The 14035-nt window shown below is 42.2% G+C and overlaps 1 protein-coding gene across 2 annotated transcripts in view; it reads left to right on the plus strand.

Moving 5' to 3' along the window:
• kcnma1a (potassium large conductance calcium-activated channel, subfamily M, alpha member 1a) overlaps positions 1 to 14035 on the plus strand; it is a 129636-nt gene that overhangs the window by 50196 nt on the left and 65405 nt on the right. For both annotated transcript variants that reach the window (XM_041947962.1, XM_041947963.1), the window contains exon 3: positions 7162 to 7223. In XM_041947962.1, the coding sequence (XP_041803896.1) occupies positions 7162 to 7223 (62 nt within the window). The remainder of the gene's footprint in view (positions 1 to 7161; positions 7224 to 14035) is intronic.

Here is a 14035-nt window from a genome sequence, read left to right on the forward strand (position 1 = left end):
AGATCGGCTGATAGAGTCGTGATCGTCTCTATTCGGCCTCTGTCCGTCAGCCTCCTTCCATCAACACGCCGCCCCAGACAAATTAGAGTCGTGTCTGCTTCCTTGCAGCCGAATCAACCCCTCTTGCCTCATAGAGGAAAGTCTTTGCTAGGTGCTACCTGCCATGGTAGTCATGGCTGACGGGAACAAGCGGAGAGCGACAGGAAGTCACTGAGGTTTCTGAAATTGCAGGGACATGAGGAGAGTAGGAAGTGGCTCCTGTGGTGCTCCAAACAATCATTAGTCATGGTATCAGCGACAGTGAAAATTTGTAATTTCACTAATCAGTCTGTTGTCTGCCAGATTTGACAGTGCTGTATCCGAATTGAGGCAATTTCATGCAGTGTTTGTGATGGCCATCTGCAATATATGACATTATCTATAACCACTGAAGAGAAATATGACCTTTAAGATGGAATTAAGTAAATATCTTGCCACTTCAATTCTACCTCCATCAGTATAGATTCATATGTTTGTGAAACACAGCCCTTGACTGCACATTGAATCGTGAGAAATGCGGATGAATGACGTCCTTCTGCCGAGTCTCTATTCACCTGGTCTGTACCTCAGAGAGAGTCACCGCACGACCTTGAGCGGTAACACAAAAGGAGCTGACTGTGGGAGGAGAGGTTTCGAACAGAGAAACCAGAGACAGCACTGTGGATCAGTTGGAGTTGATTTCCCCCTCCTCCACTCCGATCGCACAAATAAAATATCAAAGCTATTTTCTACAATATAGGCGAGCATGCTAAGAGAGGAAATGAAGGCAGATTAGATGTATCAGGCCATCTGGATTCACGCCGCAGCGTTGAAATACCACTCTTGTGTTGATTGTCGACGTTTCATAAAGAATCGTGGTTCATTCTTATCTCTTACATCTTATTTCTCCTCCATTTTTTTTTTTTTGCTCTTGCTCTCTTCTCCATTAGACCTTACTATAATTGACTGACTGGGAGTCTGCACTGGAACTGGATGATGAAAACAACTCAGACACACACCAGTGCACGACTTACTCAGGCTTCAGCTTGTATCCTGCCTATTTCTGTCCTTCCCTCCTCTCATAATTAATGAATTAAAAAGTCTGGAGGTATGATTGGCTGTTGACAAGCAAACGCGCTTAACTGTTGTGCTCTGTTTGCCTGTTTTATTTACTAAAGTAGGGACTATTTTCATGCTGCTTTTAATTAGGAGGGTGCAATTTTAATGGAGGTGGCTATTAGCATTCATGTCATTGGAAAGTCTGTTCAGAGGCTAGCTATCGGCAGACTGAGCCTCAGACAGTCTGAAGTGGACTTTCCAGTACTCTGATAGCCTGGGACTGGGTTGTCTTTGGTCAAGGTTGTCTCAAAACCGCAACTCTCACATGTCTCAAAAAATAGGTGTTTTTCTGTTTTTCTGAATGCTTCTTACTTTCTCATTTGAATTTGTGCAAAAGACTGTTTAACATGTTTGTCATACTTCTTAGTCCTTTATTCACATCCTGACAACAAATGTGTGCGTCTCCTTTTATTATTAGTCACCACTGACTTTACAAAGCTGTCCATGTTTGGTAATTCATATCCAACTGGTAAGAATGCTCTGGTATGAATTGGCATGCCTGTGCTGCATCTGTTAAGACACATATTGGGAATCAGTAGTCCGGGTCGAGTTATGCATTGTGTGACTTGAATACAGAGCGTTTTTCTGTATGTCATATCATACCCACACATGCGGAGCCGTCTAGAGGCCCTCCCTCCATTTGAGGGAGGGCGGAGGGGAGGGGGAGATCACGGCGTGTGCTGCGTATGGATGCGCGCCATCAAAGTTTAACGGTGGTTTCATTCGTTGACACTCCCCCAGCGAGAGGCTCACGCTCTCACCTCGTGCAGCGACATGTGATTCTGTTTCCTTTTGTGTCTCAACGGGCGCTGACGCCAGGCGCATGTCAGAAAATGTAGGGATATTTGTTATGAAAGCAAACGCTTGTAATGGATGTGAATGTTTGCTCTGCTGTGCAAACACTGTGACAGTTTGGTGATTGAGGGAATGCTACAGAGCCGCATCCGTTTTCTGTTTTCACCGATGTGAATTATTCTGAGAATAACTGTATTGCATATGAATGACCATATACTGGCTGCAGCTCTTTTCATTTGTTTGTGACCTGCTATGATTGTGGATTAAGGCCAAAGGAAAGCAGAAACAGTACACTGCTTTGGCCAGAGGCTTCCTTGGCTGCGGAGCTCTGAAATCCTTCCTGGCCGAGGCATCAATCGGACATTTTGGAGCTCCTCTTTCTGGATAACCCGGCGAGCCAGGCCGGATTAATGAACAAGCTTATCCTGATGCCGCACAGTGCTGACCGGCATTCTTGACTCCCCACTGAGGATTCCCACTCATGTAATCTTGGGAAACCCATTAGGATTCTTAGAAAGTTTTTATTCTAGTGTTTGACAGAAATAAAAGCAGAAACATTCCAGTTCAGGTTTCTCACCTAGCTGTATTACACACAAGGATATTTGTTTTCCTGCCTTTGATGTGGACCTCTGTGTAATAATAGCATGCAAGTCCGCTCACAGTTGCTCTGCCTCATCAGCCCCAGGCTTTAGAATTTTATTAAAAATTTGCACAAGTAGGTTTTTTTTATTTTATAAATTAACTAAAATAGCCTCAGATTAAAATTTCTAACTGTCTTCCATATACTATGGGCTAAGGCTCTGTTGGAGATGATAATTTAACAGTGGGGGTCCCTGATGCTCGGATGAATTGATTTTAGACCTCTGAGGCTTATTTAGATGAAAAAAAATAAAATGGACTAATAGTTATACACCTTTTATGGCAGAAGAATTACCGTTTACAAAGATGCTTGCACTTTGAGTGATAGCAGTCACACACAGTTATACCAGATTATCTGGCAGAGGCTCACAGAAGATTTCGCCGCCAATCCTCTTCTCAGCAGATGAGTCAATTAATAGAACAAGAAGGATGATTTAACCTTTGACCTCACCAATAAAACAAATTGCCAATAAGGCCGTTTGCTTTTATGAGTGAGGGCAAGCAGGGGATAGTTATATGTGCCTGAAGATAGGATTATTTCATCATCCAATTTTGTAATGTGTACCAAGGTGGGTGACCCTTCATCTATTAGATATTCAACTTGCAAGATTTTTGCGCGCAAGTTCTCCAAGCGAGGAGGCCGATTTAATTCAAAGATGTCGATTTTATGTTAGAAAACCACCTTGATTTTGGATAAAAAGTGACCTCATAACGACTACACTCGCTAGAGGGCTGGAACAGAAACAAATGTTGTCTCTGAGTGTTTACTGAAATGACTGATACTGTCATTTGTAGTCTGTGATTAAGTATTAATTTACTGGAATTAGCCAAAACCACCTTTGTCAAATTGATTTCCATAAAATTTAGAATCAGAGAATAGAATATAATAAAATAATAATACAACCCTGACTCCAAAAAAGTTTGGACGCTGTGTATAACCTAAATAGAACAGAATGTGATCATTTGCTAATCCTATTTGACATATTTTCAATTGAAAACAGTACAAAGACAATATGTTTAACATTTTACCTCATCATCGATTTTTGCAAATATATGCTTATTCTGAACTTGATTCTACAGTTGTATAGATGTTAAGTCAGTGATACCATGATGGAAGATTTTACCCGTATCCTCCATTCTTAATCGCTGCTATTCTCTGTATCCAGGTGTGTGTAGAACAAGGTGCGTCTTCAGCACTCTCTCAGCTTGACGAAGAGAAATAGAAATCTCTGTCCATCTTGATTACCTTGAAGCGAAATGCAGCGGGGACGGGGTAGGCGGGGGGTTGCCTCACCGCTCCCTTGACCTGGGTAGATGGGCTTAATGTGAAGCGATTATTCCGTACGATGTCAGCACACATCACCTGACTCTGCTTTCTCTTTGTCACAGGGTGCACTTAAGGGACAGAGGAAGTCATTAGATAGGATCCCTGTTGGAGGAGGAAGGTTTTTTTTTTTGCCTTAGTTTTCAGGCCACTTCATTTTGGTTCCGGAGGCGAGCTGCGACAAGCTCTTAAATTCTTTAGACTGCCAGATAAACTGAGAGCGTCTGAGTCGCGCGTGTGTTTATGCATGCAAGTTGGTGTTGTTATGTGTTAACAGTTCTGATGGCGTCATGTGAGAGCTGCCACCGCCAGCCCACTCGCTGGAACCTGAGACCCGCACGCGCACACACACGGTTTCCCGCTGCCCTCTTTTACACTTCCAGCCCTCTAGTACCCCTCTAAAGTGCACCTCGGAAAAGATCTCACAGACACAGCTTTGCACGTTAAATATAGAAAGGGATACACCAATGAAAACCTACATGGCTATTAAAGAGAAAACATAGACATCACGTCCGAATGAACACGATGCCGACATATTCCAGTTTGTTGCTAAGAAACATGACTCACTCTCGGCATCTCATCACATGTGAATCATGAAATGTGAATATGAACAGCCTCATTAAGTAATTTGCAACTATAACAGATGCAGCAACAGCTATACTTAGCAATCCCTCTATTGCTGCGGAGTTTCTTTTTCTAATTTCTGCCTTTCATTTGTAGGGAATGCCCCTCTGACATTACCCCTCCTGTAGGTTTCCCCTGAGTGTTATATCATTGGTCCTGATTTGCAGTGGCGGTTGCTCGCTTGGTTGTCTTCAGTAGATTGTGGGTTTGAGGTCGACGGCTGGCCCTCGTAGACGCTGTGTGGAGAGAGAGAGTGTGTGAGAGAGAGGGAGAAAGGGTGGGGTGGAGGGGTGGAGGAGTGGGCTGGAATTCACAGTTGAATAACTGGGTCAGTTTAAGATGATGACGCTTCTTATCTCCTCAGCTCATCGCTGGATGTTCACTGTTCACTGCTCAGCTTTTCAGCCATACTTCCCTTTGTCCCCCTCTCCAGTCCTGGCTTTCTTCCTTTCTCTTTGACGCTGCTGTATAGAGGCTAGCTCTGAGGAAATGTCACTGTATATGTATATATTTGTACTGTATGTGTATAAGTGCCCGCACACATGCATTTTAACGCCATGCTTAAAATGGTGCTTCTCCATGTCAGGCGGGCTGAAGGGGTCAAGTTTCACAGAGAAAGACGGCTTTCATCTGTCGTCAAGTTTCCATAGATTTGCTGATGTCCACTCACCTTGTTGGAATCTGGTTGAGTTGAAAACTATTTTTAAAGTACACTCTCTGCAGCATTAAAACTGTACTCCAGTGATTTAGCATTGCACTCCTACAACACTATCGGGCTCACGATGGACAGAAAAAAGTATTAAAGGTGATGCAGCAGAACCAGTTGTCTTTTTAATCCATGCAAAACCTGGTGCCTACATTACCCACAATGCAACATGCACCAGTGACATTTCAGTCGGAGATTTGGGCGTGTAATGCTAGTAATGTCTAATGTAGCCTCCAGCCGCTACCCTTAAGCCATAGTGTGGGCTACTGATGTCTGGTAACCCCCCTCTAACCCAACTGATGCTGACAATGAGGCTTTGTGCATGGAACTTTATACAATTTGTATACATGTGCAGTGCGTGTAAAAATGTGCCGTATGTGTGTGTGTCAGCTTGGTTTTGCTGTGCACCTTGCACCTGCAAAACACTCACTCACTATAAGCACACCAGGCCATTTTGTGGGAAAAATGCATATTTTAATTCCTGTATAGACAACAGGGCAGTATTCGGATCAGATAATGCCCTCCAAGTCAAGTGTTTCCCTTCCTGATGAGACCAGTGGAGTGCTTTCTTTCAAAAAGCCTGATGTTATCGTAGAGTTTCAGCTTGAGCCTTCTCCTCGTCTCCTTTGTACGGAGCGCCATTGATTGTCTTTGCCTCGTAAGGTTATTCCGACCCTGCAAAACTGCGTGGCCAGGATTGCCATCGCACTCTATTCAAGCAGTAAAACCATTAAAAATGCAAGGGTATGGGAGTGTTTACTTAATACCCCAGTCACAATGCATTGGATCAATCCAAAGGACCATCACGTGAAAGTAATCAAGCTCCCATCATCAATAATGTATGGTACAATCAGCAGGGACAGTGGGTTCCTATTGTGAGACGGCTGAATGGGAGAAAAGATCGCAGGGGAGGAAGCATTGCGCATCGCTACGCTGGTCAGCTGTTGCGGAGATGATGATTATGATGACAGTGGTGGTGATGGTGATGGTGGTGATGTGAGCTGTAATGTTTGCAAGTGCAGCTTGCTGGAGGGGATTATTGTGGCACATGTCACTGTTTTTCCGAGGCTGTGGAACAAGAGGAAGCTGACAGTTACTTTTAGTGGCTGATATCCAAACAGGTCCTCGTTTCCTCACAGCAGCAGGACTCAATTTCAATGTTTTAGTATACATCAATATTATATGTACAATATTTATCTGTATTTAGTCTGTGTGATTTTAATGTGATGCTGTGTGTAATTACATTGTATATAAGTGTTGTTTTCACATATTATGCTACCCTTGAATTGTTGCAGTCTGTGAAAATTTTAAGTTGGATAGAAAAGTTGTACATTTCTTATGCAGGTTTCTGAAATCAAGTGGCGTTTATAGCCTGATCTGTTTTAAATTCATTTAAATTGATTCACAAACAGGTATAATAATTGAACCACCATTGGCTGTTTTCTTAATCCTTCAAACAAAATCTTTCAAGATGATCTACAAGATGAAACTTGTTTAGATGCTAGTACTGCACGCTGCCTCATCTTACTCATATGTATGACTCATATATCATCATTGAAACATTATACAGACCACAGTCCTGCAGGGTCACAATCTCACACAATGCATGCATTCACTCAGTGCAGCACCTGAAGGGTCCATGTCAACGCTTGAGAACTGTGGTCCTCTCTAAACCCTTCTCTCAACACTCACGACACACGTTATAGCTACTCTTCTGTAAAGTTGTTCATTATTCAGCGCATGCTTTTTGAAAATGTCCCCCCGTTCTGCGATCTACAGGAGGGAGGCCACTGTTTAATTACAGATACTCTTACTACTGTTGCCTATTTTGTCCACTTTGTTTACTGTAGGGTGCATTCATGGGCAGAGTCCGAAGACTTTTGCTGCTCTATGCATGAGAGTAACTTCTCTCCTGTCTGTGTCTTTCTCTCCTCAGGTGGTGTTAGTCTTTGCACTCAGCATCGGGGCCCTTGGAATATACTTTATAGACTCCTCAGAGTAAGTATCAGTCTCATGACGCATCTTCTTCCACACATGCTCCAGCTGCTAAACTGCTGATGAAATATAGATAAAATTAAATTTTCATATATTTGTTGCATGCATTTACACTGACTCTGAATGATGGGTGCACATGCGTCCTTACCAGCTCCACCCGCTAGAGTCTCTGAAATGCTAATGCACATATTCACACCCCCACACAAGTGCTCACAAGCAGTGATGCACACACACACAGTACACACACACACACACATCTGCATGTGAGGATTTTTCAATGGGAGGCCTGTCAGTTTCCATGGCAACAGAGACAGGCAGATATCGTACAGTATGTGTTGGGGAGCTTGTTCGATGTGTGAGTAAGTGTGTGTGTGTGTGTGTGTGTGTGTGTGTGTATTGTCAGTTTATGCGTATCCCTGGCTGGCGGTCACCCAGAGACAGATTGCAGGCCTGGCATCTCTCCGATAACCACTGCAGCGACTTTCACACCATCCAGACCCAAACTGTACCTTTAAAGGGATATTTTGGGATTTTTTGGAATTTTTTGAAAATATTGACATGTTGGCAGTTTTGGCAGTGAGTCCCTCGGTCGGCCAATAGTGGCGAGATGCTGCAGCTAAACATACTCCTCTCAGCCTAATCACTTTGATTGGTGGTGCGATATGGGAATGAGTACATGTGTACAGTAGTTAACTCTTTATTCAACAGACAAAACAATTTTAAAATGAAATACACCTACATAAAACTAAAAAACATCTATTTAGTCTGGCTTTTATGTAGCCTTTTTATAATCGTAGGACTCTACTGTTTATACTTCTTTTATTTATTTTTATTATTTTGTTCTATTTTGCACTGTTTAAATCATTATTATTCATTTTATAAACATGTTGCTGTTTTACTTGGCTAAAATCAATTTATTTGGTGTAGTATTTCATGATTTTATTGTATTGTGTTATCTTTTATTATTCATCTTTTATTTTCTTATCTACCCATCTTTTATTATTGTCTTATTTAATTAACTAAGATTTATTTCATTGATTTGTTTGAAAGGTGCTATGTAAATAAAGGTTGATTAATTGATTGATATATACATACATACAAAACAACCTTTTTCCACACTGGCCAACAGTGTAATGTTTTGCACGAAGCAGCACAACAACAGTCAAATGTATATTCCCCAGGCTGATTTAATTTAAGGTGCTACTTCATACTGTATGTATGCTGAGGGCAATTCTGCACCTCCTGACTTCAGTAGGCAGAAGCGTCTGTAGTAGACGGTTCCCCTCACTTTCAGAGTACCGTGGCTCAGAGTGCACTGATTTTAATTAAAGCGAGAGAGGCGATTTACTGTATTGTTTCCAATTATGTAGAAGTTGTTGCATGTGCCCGTGGCAGTGAAACAACCAAAGATGTGTCACCATGCACACATTAACTGTGTGCATCTGACTGCACTTCACAGTATTTCATGCACCATTGATTTCCAAAATAAAGCTTCAAATATTTGCTGTAGTGCCTGCAGTTATGGAAAGTTGATTGCAAAGGGACCGTGACAAATTGACCATGATACTGTATCGTACTTTTCATCATATTGGTTTCTCGGTTGGCTGTTGTGCAGCATGTTATCTTAAAGTAAGGGCTGGCTCCCTGTAGTTTGTTTTCACTTTCAGACAATATCTGTGAACTTGAAATTGTTCTCCTGAGGGAACTGAGAGTCAGGGTCAGAGATGTAAAATTCTCAACATTAGTATATCTAAAATGCAATCCAACTTGTACGGTGTTATTTTAGCAGCAGTGGGAAATCATTCCTGGCATGAATCCAGTCACCCGTTTGTACCTCAGGATAAGAACCTTTATTTTCTCCTTCCTCTTTCTTTCTTTTTATATCCCTTTTTTGCTCTCCTTCTTAATTTTCTCTCTGCTATGTTTTAGGAAAAAATGCAATGAAAATTTCAGTGGCAATGAGAATGGCAATAATAATCAATAAATTGTTCAAATCTCATAAAATTAACAGCCACAGAGAACAGGTGGGGTGGAGGCAACAGGCGCTTATTGCAGTTCGGGTGAAACTAAACCTCTAATATGCCATCAAGGTAAACGACAGCTTGTGCTATGCTGTTGTTTGTAATGTTTCTGTTCATGATGCAAATATCACCTGATTATACACCCATATGACTGACTGCACTGTGCTTCAGTATGGACAGGTTATAATCCATGCAAATGAGGTCTAGACCTCATATGATCAACAGGCTAACCTGGCACGCTTCCTTAGCAGATATGCAAACATTGATAAACAAAGGAGGATACCTGAAAGCATAAGTTTTTTCAGAGATGGACCATGCCATTATATCAAACCTGCAAGTCAAAAAGCAGGAGCATAGTCTTTGTTTTGCTTCAGATCTTGTCTCACAGTCGTATTTCCCCATCGTATCTTGTATGTTAAAATGCACTTTGAGTGGATTTCTATGTGAGTTGGCTTCCCTGAGGCATCGCCCTGATCTCTCCGTGCTCCCGTTAAACTAAGGCCCTCTCTATCCTCATCATCGTGATTAGTTCAAGCTTGTCACTTGGGTGTGCGTGTCCTCTCAGGGGCACTACTGATCAACCCAGAGCAGGTTCACACAACTCTGGGGGCATTCACATCCTAAGCAGGGCCAGATTTGTGTTGTAGCCATTCCTCCAGTACAGCAACTGGCGCCTCTTATGTGCTCCACAGCCATTGTTGCATGTCATAGTGCCAGCCTGACTCTAAATCTGCCTCAATTGTCTGTTGAGAAAGACCTATTTTTGTCTCTCTCACAATCTCTTTGATGTAATATCTAATGGCCAAAAATGTCTGAAGTTGCCAACCTCAAAATAATCCAAGATCCGTCATGTGGGTCATCAAGGACAAATGGTTCCCAATTATAATTGTGGGAATGATGTCACGTTCACACTAGCTGTCACAAGTCAACAGTGCTAGAGTCTAACAACAAAGCTAAAATAGAATTCAGGCTTGGATCTTAAATAAATCTTAAGCCAAAAAGTTCTGCTTTAAACCGGAATTTGTGTCCATTTTCTTCAAGAACATTGTGCTCAAGGACACAAATATTGAAGTATGCTCTCCCTCTGATAAACACCTTGTGTGTGGGATTGCATGTGCATTCGCTGCATGCATAAGTGATCTGACTCACATTCATATCCCCATACTCAAATGCTAAAAATGCTCTAAAGATGACCTTCTCTCCATCTAGCTTCCTTGCCACTAAATGTTAATGACTGAGGAAATCGATGAGTGAGGATTTATAGGTCACTCTTTTAATGGCAGTAATTACTCTACCAAACATTGAGGTCCACTCTCGAACTATTCAGCCTCAACGGTTTGCTTTCCCCCTTCTCTTCCAAACTGCCATTTTGGCCATCAGATGAAGTGAACATCATTCTGAAATCGTCTGTGAAAAAGGCAACAGTAATGGGATGGATTATGGTTCAGTCCCTGTGGTAACAGTGAAAAAGAGACATGTGGTGGAATAAGTGCATGTGGGTTGGACCTTGGGAGGCTGGAGGTGCATGATGGGCTTTTATGTCTACTTCAGTGAAGCAGGGTAGCCCCTTGGGGCTAGGACACTCTCTCTCTCTCTCTCTCACGCACACTGACACAAACTGTGGTAAAACGCTGGAGAAAACACACCTTTCTGGTGGCCACGCACCAGTCTCCCGGGAGTTGCTTTGTTTCTAGCTTTTCGACAGGTGGGGCTTTCCTAGCAGGAGCTCTGTTGGCCGATATCCTGCAGCAAAGACACAGCAAAGCCTTCTGTGGAAGCAGGTAGACAGTTTGAAAGGAGGGAATTGTTAATTGGCTGCCCTCCCAGTTGAGCAGAGATTACTAGTCATTGACTTGGCAGCTGTGTTGTTGTTAAGAGGACTGGTTTTTTTTTTTTGAATGGGTGGGAATGAATATGTAGCTTCTCTAAGAATGACTGTCCATCTGTTTGCTTTGACAAAGGGGTTGTTTTGCACAGTTCTGTGCAGCACTTAATGTATGATAACTGCCTTTTTCTATTCCTCTGCAGCAGACTTCACATGCCAAACTGATGCTATTTTGGTGATATTTTCAATGGGAGGATACTGCGTCCTCTCCCGCCCACATCTGAATCTGCTTTAATACCTTGGCTCATTCCTCATCCTTCATCCCTTCTTTTCCCTGCTCTGTGCTCCCATGAAACAAATAGAGAGCAATGTAGGACAAAGTCTCTGCAGGCTGCTCTTAAAGGGATGCCCTTGTTCCTGCTCCACTTCTGTTTCTATTTCTCTCCTCTCTCGATCCCTCTCTGCCACACGCACAGACTATTGCATGCGCACACTTGCATGGTCACGTTAACTCGCAGAGGCGCGCACATGTATAGGCGCACAAACACAATTTTGCCTCTGTCTAAGAGGCCTCATAAGCAGCGGCCTGTAACTCTATCATTAGTGTGCGATCAATGTCAACACTGAAAAAAGAAGCAGTGCCTAATGACTAATTAATGGGGTAAGGTGAGAAATATGGCTGAGCGGTGAGACAAGCTTGGCAGACGTTGTGGCGATGAGGGGTAACCTATGAGGACCTCTCCCTCTTGGGGTGTTAGGTCTGGATGGAGTCCCTGAGCTGATTGGAGAAGACAACGTAGACTTGTAGCCGATGCCGTTTCCATGTGGCTTCAGATTGAAATCCACAGTAAATGACTCATTTCAAAATCACATATCCCGCAATTTTCTAAAATCCCTCCATTTCGTTACTTTCCCCCACAGTTTTAGGGAGATTTTCTCACCCTGAATGAGTGAGTTATTGTCAACATTTGCTCTGACAAAGAGCCAATCTGAAATGTTAACATCACACTCGTAGATAATGAGCTTTCCTGAGTGTTATGGAACATCATAGTGCTTTTTTATGATTATGGAGCCTCTCCCTGTAGACTGCAAAAATTTAATTTCTTTTGTAATCTGGGCATGAGCTGTGGACGGTTCCAATAACAGCCCTTTTGGGGTCCTGCTTAGCTCACATGTGGTGAAGCTGCATGTCAGTGCAGAGGTATAAAATGTTCTAATAAGAGTGAAACTACCCTGGCTATCTGGGAAACACTGATTGAAGTCTAATAAATGAAATTGGCGCAGCGATTGCTCAGCAATTTGATATTTCTTCAGGTATCAGTGCACGCTGAGTGGTCCAGCCTCTTTGTTTGTCAAAGTCACCATTGGCAATATAAAGGCCATTTTCTGTTGCAGTCGCCTGATATCCTCCATCAATGCCGAGCGGAAGGGCTAATTTTAGACCACAGCATGAACACAGCATGAGCCACAACATTCAGGCAACTTAATAAATTGAAATGATTTAAGTGCCTTTGTGGCCTCAGTGTCAATTCATGTGAATTCTTCCAGCCTCCACTTGATAATTCAATATTTCACCCCCCCAAAAAAAGAAATCATTTAATGACTGTTGCCAAATGCAGAGTGAAGTCATACTACTTTTGATGTACACCTTATTTTACTGTATACAACTTTTATTATTATTTGAGACTCATATGTAATAATAATGACAGCTATAACAGCTTGAAACAGCATGAAAACATGCCATTTTGTACCCCCCACCTTGGTTACCAAATTATTTTGCATAATTATACAGATTGCAAATTCCTTTGTTAACAGTCGAGCAGCCAGTGGATCCTGCACATTTAGATTCACATTTAGATTCCTGCTAAAATCACATATCTTCTGTGCTACCTCACAGTCTTCCTGTGGACATGTGAACAACATTGGACTTAGGTTTGAAGCAGACCAAGACCCGCCGGTCTTCAAATAATAGCTCGCACAGCAGTCAAAACAAACTGATCCGACACAAGAGTTTGTTTAAATCAAGCCTGTTAGTGGGAAAGCACCCTTGAGGTACTAAACTGATTAGTTTCTTATTATCCATGTTCAGTTTCAAATCATTTGCTAACTTGTCTCAGTGCTGGGATGAAGTCAAAAGCTGAAAATGCAATTATTATATTTAGATAAGAATTCAAATTAAAGGAAGAATTTTGCTAAAGAATAAATGACTGATTTGCAATTTATCTGAAATTTCTCAAGTCCTAAGGGAAACATTTATTTTCCTAATGAGAAGATTAGGAGGGTTTGGTATAATTACTTGATTGATATAATTTGTAAATTTGTTTTTGTACTGATTGAAGTTTTTTTTTTAACATAAGGAGGTCTAAATGGAACAGATTAAATGAGCTGAAATTAGACCAAACTGGAAGAGTGCGCTCGTAGAGTGCAGGTCTCCATGCGGTGTGTTGGGGGGCATGTGGGTGGGGAGCAGGGAGTGCAGGGGCTGCCTGTGTGTCCAGCAGGTGACAATATGCAGGTTCGAGCACACCAGTGATGTAAAACCTGAATTTCAAAGTGAAAATCCGCCAAGGCTAAGGCGACCACCGTAAACGTCATCCCTAGTGGAAACAAAAACGAAGCAGTTATTGATCTTTTGTAGCCACGACTGGCTGGTAAAGAGTAGCGAGGAGACAGTGATCAATAGCGGTATGAAGCAGAGCAGTCAATAACATACATTTTTCAAAAACTGGGAATCTTCGCCACAATAGGTCCTTGAGCATACACTCATCAATGTGCTAAAATATATATAGCTGATGGGTCCAGGAGTGTGTGAGATTAGCTGCAGACAGCTACACATATGCACACATGTACTCACACACGCCCAAAGGCATGATCCCCTCCAGGCGATAATAAAACAGCACCACCAACTTAATTCGCCTGACCGCGTTAATCAGTGTGCTGATAAGAACCTTCTCTTTTTTGCATATGGC

The sequence above is a fragment of the Chelmon rostratus genome, chromosome 11 (genome assembly GCF_017976325.1).
Source record: "Chelmon rostratus isolate fCheRos1 chromosome 11, fCheRos1.pri, whole genome shotgun sequence".
Lineage (NCBI taxonomy): Eukaryota > Metazoa > Chordata > Actinopteri > Chaetodontiformes > Chaetodontidae > Chelmon > Chelmon rostratus.